The sequence below is a fragment of the Octodon degus genome, unplaced genomic scaffold (assembly GCF_000260255.1).
Source record: "Octodon degus isolate 3935 unplaced genomic scaffold, OctDeg1.0 scaffold00050, whole genome shotgun sequence".
In the NCBI taxonomy this organism is placed as follows: domain Eukaryota; kingdom Metazoa; phylum Chordata; class Mammalia; order Rodentia; family Octodontidae; genus Octodon; species Octodon degus.
The window spans coordinates 12,621,387-12,633,121 of NW_004524626.1; the positions used below are offsets into that span (position 1 = coordinate 12,621,387).

Consider the following 11,735-nt stretch of genomic DNA (forward strand, 5'->3'; position numbering starts at 1 on the left):
CATTTTGAAATAGGATCCTACTATGAAGTTAAGTCTGGCCTTGAACTCACACTGTAGTGCAGGCTCACCCTGAACTCATGGTGATCGTCTTTCCTCAGCTTCTGAAGCATTTGCCACCACATGTATCTTGGTACTATTTTTTTTTTTTAAGTCTTTAATTTAAAAGCAGAAATGCACCCTATCATTTTCATCTCTTTCTTGTACTGCAATGTCTGTCTCCAAAACCTTTACCATTTTTTTCTTTCTTTGACTTTAGAATGGAAAGTGAGATCTAAAACCAAAGGATCAACATTTCATCAGGATTTATTGAGGGGACAAACCTCCAGAGAGATATTTATGGTAAGGCTGACCTTCCTCTCTTGTCCCCTTCTTTCTCCTCCCCTCCCCCCTTCACCTTCTGTCTCTGTGTCTGTCTGTCTTGTCTGTCTGCCTGCCTGTCTGTCTATTTTATTTTTCTTTTATTTGAGACAGGGTCTCACTCTAATTCAGGCTGACCTCACTGTGTGGTCAAGGCTGGCTTGGAACTTATGGTGATCCTCCTGCCTCAGCCTCCTCACTGCTGTGATTAAAAGTGTGTACTATGATGCCCAAGTAATAGGACATCAATTTTCTACATTTAGAAAAGATTAGGAGTTCTGTTAAAATCAAAAGAGAGATATTTGATAGAAGTTACCTTGAATTAAGAGAGTCAGAAAGTAGCATCTGTAGAGGGAAGCCTGGAGTGTGATAAATTTGAAAGATCCCCAAAAGTTTAAGCTTCTTACTTCAGAGTTCCTACAAGTACATATTCCCAGATAAGCTAAATAATTTAAGATTTTTGTGAAATCATGTAGAAATCTTTTTAAAATTAAAGTAGGTGGCAGTGTTTCTAGCAACAGCTTCCATGCATTGTACCCTGAGGAAATCAACAAACCAGATGTAGTGACTTGTGCTGGATTTATTTACTTTACTTTCCTGCATGACAAAATACCTAGTATCCACAAATGAAGGGAGGAAAGGTTTACTGAGCTCACAATTTGCAGAAGTTTTAGTCCATAGTCGACTGGCTCCAACGCAGGGTGACATGGTAGAGGGGAATCACAAAGGAGCAACTATGTATGGCAAACAGAAGCTTGCAAAGTCGTGAAGCAGCGACACCACCATATTGCCTCTCCCTTTTATCCCTTCCACCCTACCTGCCTGGAGGTGGAGCTACCTACACCCACAGTGAGCCCTTCCATTATCCACACATAGAAATATGCTAAACCAATCAGTGAGCTAATGTAGTAAACACCCTTAATCCACTATCATACCCTTAATCCCAGGATATATACCATAGATCCAGCCACTTTCCTAAAATCTCTTCTATGACCACAGGAGGCTTTTGGGGGGACATCTCTATATAAGCCATAACAATGCATGTAGTCCTGGTTATTTGGGAGGTTAAGAAGGGTGCATTGCCTGAGTCCAGAAGTTTGAGGCCAGCCTGGGCAACACTGCAAGACTCAAACTATAAATCAACTGAATAGGAGCTGTATATATGTGATGCAAATGGTCACACTGAGATAATCATTATAATGTGTCTGTCTTTGGATGCAAGGTGTCTGTCAATGTGATGCAAATGGTCACACTGAGATAATCATTATAATGTGTCTGTCTTTGGATGCAAGGTGTCTTTTAATGAACCCATAAAATCTTTGAATCAGTCTTCATCTTTTTATCAACAGGCAGGAAGCCACAATGGAGCAGAACTCTGTGATTTGAAGCATTTTAGGGACTTCATCAGTAGACACCCGGCCCTCAAGTCATATATAGCACCGGAGAATAAAGGGAGCACTTCTGAGTATGATCAGTATGCAATAGACATCCTTCCTCTGGACAAAGAAATCTCTACTGGAGAGAAACTTTCTATGTCAAATCAGCATGAGCCAACCTTCAGCCAACCTCCAGTTGTCCTTTACCCAAGAAGGTTCCCTCAGGACCAACTCTTTGTAGCCAGTGATTGCGGGCAAGCATTTGTTGATCAGTCAGACATTCAGAATGACAACCGAAAACAGAGTGGAAACAAACTCCATGAACTCAATGAAAGAAGGATAGATTTTCTTCACTCGAACAGCCTTGCTGTACTGATGCAAACTCAGGATGGAGAAAAATCCTACAAGGATAAGAACTGTGGAATGGATTTCAGGTATTCTGCCTACCTTAATATTCACATGGGAGCCCATAATGGAGAGAACCCCTACGAATGTAAGGAGTGCAAGATGGTCTTTACAACATCTTCTCAATTTAATGAACATGTAAAAAGACACACTGTTGAAAAGCTGTTCGAGTGTAAGTTGTGTGGGAAATTCTTCAGGAACTCTTCGTGCCTTCACGATCACTTTCAAATTCACAGTGGGATAAAACCCTTCAAATGTACAGATTGTGGCAAAGCCTTCATTCAGAATGCAGAGCTCACCAAGCACGTCCGCATCCACACAGGAGAGAGGCCATATGCGTGTAAAGAATGTGGGAAAGCATTTGCCAGATCCTCCCGCCTCAAGGAACACATGAGAACTCACACTGGAGAGAAGCCTTTTGAATGTGTTAAGTGTGGGAAAGCATTTGCTATTTCCTCAAATCTTAGCAAACATTTGAGGATTCACACTGGAGAGAAGCCCTTTAAGTGCAAGGAATGTGGGAAAGCATTTACTCATTCCTCTGGTCTGAATCATCACATGCAGACTCACAGTGCCAAAAAATCTTATTCGTCTGGAATGTGGGAAAGTTTCCCACGTGTGTTACCCATCACACGTGACTCTGTACTCGAGAAAAACCATGTGAATGTAAACAATGTGGGAAATCCTTCAGGTATTCCCATTTATTTCAGTTATATGAAAGAACTCACACTGCAAAGAAGCCCTATGAACATAAGGAGTGTGGGAAAGCCCTCAGTTCTTTTAAGTTCCTTGCCAAATCATGAATGAAGGAATACTGAATAAAGGAATAGTGAAGAGGAGCTATTTATGTAAGAAGAGTGGGAAAGCTTAAAGTTATCCTATTAACTTTGAAGATACAGATCAACTCTGGGAGAAACCTACAAATGGAAGGAATTTGGGAACATTTTTGGTCCTCAGGTCTTAAAAAACATGCAAGAGTTCATAGTGGTGATGATTCTATGAGTCGGAGGGGGGGGAAGATTTTGCTGTATTCTAAAGATTTATATCAGAAATCTTGCTACAGAGAAGCAGTATTTATGTAGAGAATCTGGGAAATTACACACACACACACACACACACACACACACACGAACTTACACTGAAGAGAGGTTCAGATTCAAATACTGTGGTTCCTTCTTCAGTTTGTAGTTTGGAGTTTGAACCCCTACTTCCTCATAGCGCTTGGATTTCAAAAATGTCATTAAAATGAGGCTAAAACAGAATGAAGTTGAAGGAGTCTTTAATACAGCATCCCCAGTCATGCTGTAAGAATAGGAAAGTGAAGTCATGTATGGTGCATATGCCTATCATCTCAACATATTGGGATGCTGAGGCACTTACATTAAAAGTTGAAGCCCAGCCCATGTAATTTCATAAGATCATGTCTCAGAATAAAAAAAAATGGGTTGAGAATGTAGCTTGGTAAAAAAGCCCAGTGTTATGTCCCTACTCCTGGCATAAAAGAGACAATGAAGAGCACACCAAGAGAAGACCATGTGAAAAAGACAAGGTGACTATGTACAAACCAGAAGTCTGGAACAGAAGCCAGCCCTACCCATAATTTCATATTGGAGTTTCAAACTCTAGAAGTGAAAGCCAATAAAATTCTTTTTTTAAAAAGTCATTCAGTGTGTGCCATTTTATTAGGAAAACCCTAGGAGCTAATATGATAAAGAATGTGGGAAAGAGTTTAATCCATGAGCCATGAAATTTGTATATGAACCCAGTGTACAGAAAGTATTAAGGTTATAGAGAACGTGGGAAAGCCTTCATTTAGTTTCAGTTGATTGGAAAGAGGAAGGAAATCAGCACAAAAAGAGTACATCTGTAACTATAGTCTTTTTTTGTGTGTGTGTTTTAGTAAGGGTTTACAGGGTCTCACTACCTAATTGGATGGGACTAGTAGTGATCCACCTGTGTTCAGCCTCCCAAGAGCTGGAATTACAGGCATGTGCCACCACACCTAGTCTCAATCTTTGTCTCAGCATGCCCGAGGGGCGGGGCCAGGAGGCATGCTGGGGATTGAACTCCAGCTGCTGCATCTGCCTAAACAGGTGCTTTAATCCGCTGAGCTATTTGGCTGGCCCTATAGTCTTTTATATCTTTGAATTCACTTACACCTCATCTGAAAACACCCTGTACAAAAATGAACTCGAAGAAAAGAAACTTATGAGAGGAATGTGCATTTATATATGAAGTGTTGCACTCAATGTAGAAGAGTAGACCCGTCTACTATTTTTTTGGGCCGGGGTTTGGATCTTCATAAGCTCTGGTTGGTCTCAAACATTTGGGCTCAAACAATCCTCATTGTCGTCTCTGAAGTACTAGAATTAAAGGCATGTATCTGGTTCATAAGATTTATTTTACTCTTCTAAAGTTACTGCAAATGCCCTGTGAGCCAGGAATTGTGACACACATTTTTAATCCCAGCATTCTGGAAAGCTCAGTTAGGTCAGTCTGTGTAATAAGATGCCTGAGGTGCTTATTGGCTTGTCTGGTCAGAGTACTATCTTTCCTTGGGAGCCATTGGTATACAGTGGTATCTTGAATATACAGCCCTCTTTGGCCTGCTTGTTAATATCTCCCTAGTATCAGGCCCTTCATTGTTGCTTGTTATTGGCTGCCATAGGACATGTGCTTACTATACATAAGGCCCTCGGTTTAAGCTCTAGGCCTGCTTAGCAACACCCAGAGAAGTTGTTTAGTATTAGGTGTTTAACTGATTGAATTTGTGGAGGAATGGCAAATAAATTTTATTTATTTTTAACTACGATGAACTCCTTGATGCAGTATCTAATTTACTATTAACTGAAAAATCTAACATGTACGAGTTGATTGAAAATGTTTTAAAATTTCATTTCTGAATGTATAAGCCTATTAGTAATAAAACTCCAGACACTTTAAGGCGTTTCTATTTTTTGTTGAGTATTTTTTTAGCAATGCCCTTCAAACTGCCCCCTGCACCCTGTATCTGGTTTGTTAAATAAAATGAACACATATGTTGGTACTCTTACCACTGAGCTACATTCCATAACCTCCCTTCTTAGACACTGTGATAAGGCCACGTAGGTTTGCTGTGGTGTAAACCTATAGTCCCAGCATTCTGGGAGGGTGAGGCAGGGATATCCCAAATTTGGGCCCAGCCTGGGCAACACAGGGAAACTTTGTTTCAAAAATATGGTAAAATATATACTTTACTACATAAAATTTACTGTTTCAATAATTCATTTTGTAATTTTAATTATTTTTGGAAGGTCTTACTATGTAGTTCAGGCTGGCCTTAAACTCACTATGTACTCAAGAGTGGACTCACATGCCTAGTGATTCGCCTGGTTCAGCTTCCTAAGTGCTGGCATTGTAGGCATGCACCAGTATGCACAGCACAAAATTTAAATAGTCACAGATTTACTTAGAGTCATACTGTTGTGCACCTTTTACCATTATTAGTCTGCAATACTTTGATGTTCCCCAAATGAAACTGTACCATCAAATAAGTAACTACGCAATCCTTTCAGCCCCTTCTGCTGACAAACACCCACATATCATGGGTAATAATCTCACTATTCTGGGTACCTCATAAAATGAAGTCATTATTTGACTTCTTCAGTAAGTGTGTCTTCATGGTTCACCCAGGATGTATTATTACATGTCAGACGTTCGCTTCCTTTTAAGGCTAGTAGATATACCATTATTGGGCTATTTGCACTTTTTTTTTTTTTTTAATTTTAGGGAAGGGTTTACAGGGTGTTCAGGGTCTCACTACTAGATCGACTTTTTTTTTTTTCTTTTTTGCCAAATCCAGCAGCCTTATAACCAACTGGCACAAGTCTTCAACCTAGCCTAACTCTCCCAGCCCCCAAGTTAATACCAGGAGAAGTACTTACTCTTCAGGGAATTCAGTTCAGCACCAGTGGCAGTCATCTGCAAACACAGAAAAGGAGATAAGGAACTAAAAAAAAAAAAAAATCTTTTATTTGTGTGGTACAGGGTCTCACTACGCAGATCGGACTCCTAGTGATTGATACTCCTGTTTCAGCCTCTCCAGCGCCTGGGATTACAGGTGTGCACCACCAAAGCGCGTGCATGAACAGCATTCAGTACCGTGCATCGAACCTCGGTCCTTGCACTTGCCAGGCAGGGGCTTAGACCACAGAGCTACCTCCCCGGCCCCCAGAATAAGGAATTTTGCAGGCTCTGCAGAAACCCTAAAAATGTACAAGGGGCACTTCAAGGACTTTGCCCATTGAGATACAAGCCTGCTAGAAAAGTTTAATAGCAGATGTTTGTTAATTCTTCCCCCTGCCCTCTTTGCATCCCTGTAAAAGACACACAGTTCTCCTTTGCGGGGCAGACTGCTTTATCACTCTTTGTCTACCTGCACCCAAGTAGTTAAACAAACACCCAGTTGCTTTCACAAAAGTCTACCTGTCTCTGGGTCTCCTGCTCGCGTTTTCTAGGACAGCCTGCCTAGGGCTTCCCTGACCCAGGAAACCCCGCGTGGGCGTGGCCCACTTCAAGCCACGACCCCACGTCTGGCTCCAACCTCAACCCTGGCCTCGGGCCGGGTATCTGCGTCCAGCCCTGGCTGCGGCTCCATCCCCGAGCCCATCTGCACCCAAGTGGAGAAAAGTGGGATTACCTTGCCTGACAGCGGTCCCAGGTGCGCGAGTCTGAGCCAAGCGACCCTGTTCTTCCGGTCCCGGGTGAGAAGTGGAAGCGATGTCACCGCTCCTCGCTAGCTCTCCGTGGTCAAGTCGTTTTTCCTTAGTTTGGTTTTCAAGCCAATTTTGGTCAGGCCATGGGAGATGGAGGAATTGGTGGAAAAAGGTGTGGCGGAAGGACATAGGGCACATGTTTCCGGTCAGGTGTGCGCCCGCGGCCATCACCCCTATGGGTCCTGCCTGGAGACAATTTTAGTAGTGTCCAGAGCGTACTGTAAACGACCCCCGTCTCCCAAAAGGAATTCTTCCCAAGTGAAGTTCTCTGGACTCCAGCACTATCCCCTCCAGTTTCACAGACCTGTCTAGTCAGGTGCGTCCTGGGAGAAAGCTGGCTTGAGAGCTCTTCTTTCTCCTGTTTGAGACAGGGTCTCCCTCTCTGTAGTCCAGGCTGACCTCTAACTTGCGTCGATTCTGCTGCATCAGCTCCCCAGTGCTCTGCAGGCTGTGCATAAGTGATGAGGCACCTGACTTGGTCTGCCGAGCTTTCCCATGGATATATAGGCATATTTACCCAGGGTTAACTTTCCTTAGGGATCCTGAGCCTCTGACCTTCTTCCTGGTGGTCAGTATGGCACAGTATCCTTTTCTGGCTCTACGTGTAGTAGCTAGTCTGGCATTTCATGAGAATAAAGTGTATTTGTGGAAGTTTTCCTGATTGTGCAGGGATGTATGGGGGCATTTAGTTCATTTTTTGAAAGGAATACAAAATGGTAAAAGAAAGGGAAAACCAAAAACATTAAAAATGATACAGAATTTAACCAAACAAAATAATAAGAATTCAACGATGGTTGATGTATTACATAATATTATCTTCAAATTAGTTGTTTAGATGACTAGATAGATATAAACATGAAAAACTGGAAAGAGGATAAAAAAGAAAAAGAAAAAGAAATTTAGGCATTAACTGCTCCTTTTAATAGACCAGCAGAAATCAGAAGTACAATTATGCAAGCTATCTTGTGTATATACATAAATATATCTTTTCCCCTTCTTTGTTTTGTCCTTTTCCTCACCACAGGTTTTCCTTCCCATTGAACTAATTCTTTCCCTTTTACAGTATCTATTGTCCCTTTCAGCTCTTATTTACTCTTTCAGGTTCTTACACTAGCAAGACAATGCAATGTTTGCAGTGCAGGGCTAATTTATTTCACTTATGAGTATGGCCTCTAGTTGCACACATTCACCTGCTAAAGCCTTGAGTTTATCTTTTTCTTTATATCTGAGTAATACTCCGTTGTATAAAAATACTATACCTTTTTCATCCATTCCTCAGTTGATGGGCATTTGAGTTGTTTCCAATATTTAACTATGTATGACAAATTGTGCAGCTATCAACATGGATCTACATAAATCACTGTGGTATGATGTTTTCAGCTCATTTGAAAAAATACTTAGGAGGGGAGGAGCTGGGTTGAATGGGACTTACTATCCTAGCTTTTTGAGGAATCTCCACACTGATTTCCATAGTGGTTGTACCAGTCTGCACTACCCCCAACACTGTAGAAGGGTTCCTTTTTCCCCACAACCCCTCCAATAGAAAGTGATTTGTTTCCTTGTTGCATTTTTGTTGTGTTGCGTGGTGCTGGAGATTGAATCCAGGGCTTCCTGGAAGCTTGGCAGGCACTGAACTACTGGGCTGTGTCCTCAGTCTCATATGTAGGGAGATTTTGAAGCAGAATGGGATATCTTGTAGGCATGTAAATATGGGAATCATGGCCAACTCGTGGTTCTCATATGTCTTCTTTTTCTTTCATGAAGTCTGTTTTAGACAGGTCCAATCTCCCTACATGAAGAAAATAGGCAAAAAAGATGACTGACCATCTGTCAAATTGGTATCAGATATGTGGACATAGATCTGTAAAATCATAAACTTACATTCACTAGGGGATATCATTCTCTTGAGAATCATTTCTACAGCATCTGTCTGTTTCTCTATCTGTTTATTAAAGAGATAGATCTAAAGCTTCATTTAAGGGCCAAGTCCCTCATTGAATTTCCCCAGGGAGAGGAGCCACTTACACTGATAAGGGACTACATTGGACACCACAGTATTTCATGTTTAGTAACCGGTCTTCCCCCATCATCCTGATTGCATGCTTTTGACATTGCTGAACATCTTGTCAGGTGGTGAGGGATGTGACGTTGTTCTTTCAGCTCAAGAATTTACTCCTTCCTCACATTTATCAGGCCTCTGCAGTGTGCTTAAGTGTGTGTGGTCAAAGGGGAAATAAGATGAGCATCTGGTCTAGTTGCAGTGTGATATGATCATGTGTAAGAAAGGCCATTAAGGCCGTGTGGACAGAAGAGAGCCATAGTGAATGAGTGTGGACAGAGGGAAGAGCCCCTGGGACCACGGAGCCCTGGGTAGGCAGTGGGGGCCTCAGAACCCAATGCAGCCACTGGTGTCCCTTCCTCATTCTCCTGTGCACATGGGTGAGTATGTTACTTGGCTCAAGCAGCCTGTGTGTGCTGATACAGGAGGCAGTGAGCTTTGAGGATGTGGCTGTGGACTTCACCCTGGACGAGTGGACTTCACTGGACCCATCTCAGAGAAAACTGTACAGTGACGTGATGCTGGAGAACTTCCAGAACCTGGCTGCTGTGGATAAGACCGCTGTCAGGCCTTGTAGCCTCTTAAGGAACAGGTTGTGCCGAGTGCTGTAAGTACTCAGTATGTGTTGCAGGATCAGTGATACCAACTGTGGATGTGGTGAGACATAACAGAGATGGAGGCCCTGCCGTTGTAGGCTTTACTCTACACTTGAGTTCTCAGAATGTGGTCTGAAATCAAGAACATCGCATCACTGTTACTGATGAGTACATGCTCGTCTCCATCAGGCCTAGTGATGGTCCTGGCCATCTGTGTTGTGCAGGCTGTCCAGGTGCACCTGATGCTCTGTAATGCTTTAGAATCACAGTTGTACAGGCTGTGGGTATAGCTCAGAGGTAGAGCACTTTCCTAGCTGGGCAAGATCTTGGATTCCTTTCCTAGCACCCCCCACCCCCACGCAAACAAATTCACAGGTATAGTCATTTCCCCCTTGAAAATGAAGGTTTCTATTTCATGTACTTTGTCTTTTATTGAGGTAAAAGTCTTAATTTTTTATAAATGTGAATGTAAGCCTGAGTTTTGGTTTCACTATTCTGAGATACCAAATTTTATAGGGCAAAACAGAGGGGATGTTTGCATGTTTTCTGAATTATTTCATTGCTTTTATCTGAACTATTATTTCCTGAAACTGGGGAAGGCCCTGCATCTCTTCCACTCTGTGTCTGTCTCTTTCTCCACCTACAGGATGTGAGCTCCTTAAACCCAGCCTCATCTCTTGGTTGGAACAGGAAGAGTTAAGAACAGGGGAGGGAAGCGCTCTTGAAGTTGAGTGCTCCTGGAGAATGACTGTGTGTAGCAAGTTCACTGTTTATATTACAGAAACTTTTATTCTTTGATGCTCTAGGTTCTTTGTTTGATGTATTTTAGCACAAAATCCCACCCACCTGCTAGTATACTTCATTTCCTGTTTGTTTCCCAATTCTTGTAACAGCTCTTGTTACAGTTTTTATTACTATTGTTTCTTTCTTTTTTTTTTTTTCAGGTGGCAAAACCAGGCTTTATTTTGGAAAAAACAATTGAATTGGGTTTTGGTGAAGAGTACGGGCAAGAAGGGGTACCCCAGGCAGTAATGTCCCCCCAAGGGTGGGTTAAGGGCTAAGCTGAGCCTCAGGTGGGTCTCTTGCTCTCAATGCTCCCTTGTACAGCTGTCTCCCCACGGGCTCTGGGGCGGCCTCGTGAGAGGTGCGGGCTGGAGCGGCTGCTGTGGCCCATTCACTTGGGCAGGACATCCGAGGTCTCAGACACCAGCTTCCCATCGCGGGTCTCGATCTTCTTCACAACCACAGCAGACTTGGTACGGGTGAAGCCAGGGCTTTGGATGCTCGCAAAGCCAGGGCTTGTGAGTCCCCCATAGGGTGAGCTCACCATTCCTGAATAGCCACTGGTGGTCTTCATGTGGATGCTCAAGTTCTGCATCCCAGCCTCCAGCCTGTTCTCCTCGCCCTCCAGCAGCTTGCGGTAGGTGGCGATCTCGATGTCCAGCGCCAGCTTGACATTCATGAGCTCCTGGTACTGGCGCAGCTGCCGGGCCATGTACTGCTTGGCCTTCTGCAGGGCAGCCTCCAGCTGGGCCAGCTTGGCATTGGCATCCTTAATGGCCATCTCCCCACGCTGCTCGGCATCAGCGATGGCAGCCTCCAGGGATGCTCTCTGGCCTTTGAGGGCCTCAATCTCCACCTGCAGGTGGCTGATGCTGCGGGTTATCTCAGAGATCTCAGTCTTCGTGTGGCGGAGGTCATCCCCATGCTTCCCAGCCAGAGTCTGCAACTCTTCATACTTGATCTGGTACATGTTCTCAGCCTCGGCACGGCTGCGGTTGGTGATCTCCTCGTACTGGGCCTTGACCTCGGCGATGATGCCGTCCAGGTCCAGGGAGTGGCTGTTGTCCATGGACAGCACCACAGATGTGTCCGAGATCTGAGACTGCAGCTCACGTATCTCCTCTTCATACAGCTGCCTGAGGAAGTTGATCTCATCAGTCAGCCCCTCCAGGCGTGACTCAAGCTCCACCTTGTTCTTGTAAGCTTCATCCACATCCTTCTTGATGAGGACAAATTCATTCTCCATCTCTGTACGCTTGTTGATCTCATCTTCATATTTATTCTTGAAGTCCTCCACCAGCCCCTGCATGTTGCCAAGCTCCGCCTCCAGCTTCATTTTCTCCTGACCCAGTGAGTCCAGCTGCCGCCGGAGGTTGTTGATGTAGCTTTCGAACATGTTGTCCAT

The 11,735-nt window shown here is 43.6% G+C and overlaps 2 protein-coding genes across 2 annotated transcripts in view; one reads left to right on the plus strand and one right to left on the minus strand.

Annotated features, from left to right (window-relative positions):
- LOC101561263 (zinc finger protein 778-like) overlaps positions 1-11,735 on the plus strand; it is a 65,435-nt gene that overhangs the window by 28,535 nt on the left and 25,165 nt on the right. The window contains 3 exon segments of the mRNA XM_023716929.1: positions 257-339; positions 1,704-2,712; positions 2,787-2,829. Coding sequence (XP_023572697.1) covers positions 257-339; positions 1,704-2,712; positions 2,787-2,829 — 1,135 coding nt within the window.
- LOC101561661 (keratin, type II cytoskeletal 8-like) lies at positions 10,489-11,735 on the minus strand. Its single transcript, XM_023716786.1, has one exon. The coding sequence runs from the start codon at positions 11,733-11,735 to the stop codon at positions 10,722-10,724; it is 1,014 nt and encodes a 337-aa protein (XP_023572554.1). The 3' UTR covers positions 10,489-10,721.

Excerpts from the sequence above, each read along its gene's own strand:
- LOC101561661 (XM_023716786.1), bottom strand. The coding sequence starts at position 11,735 with ATGGACAACATGTTCGAAAGCTACATCAACAACCTCCGGCGGCAGCTG.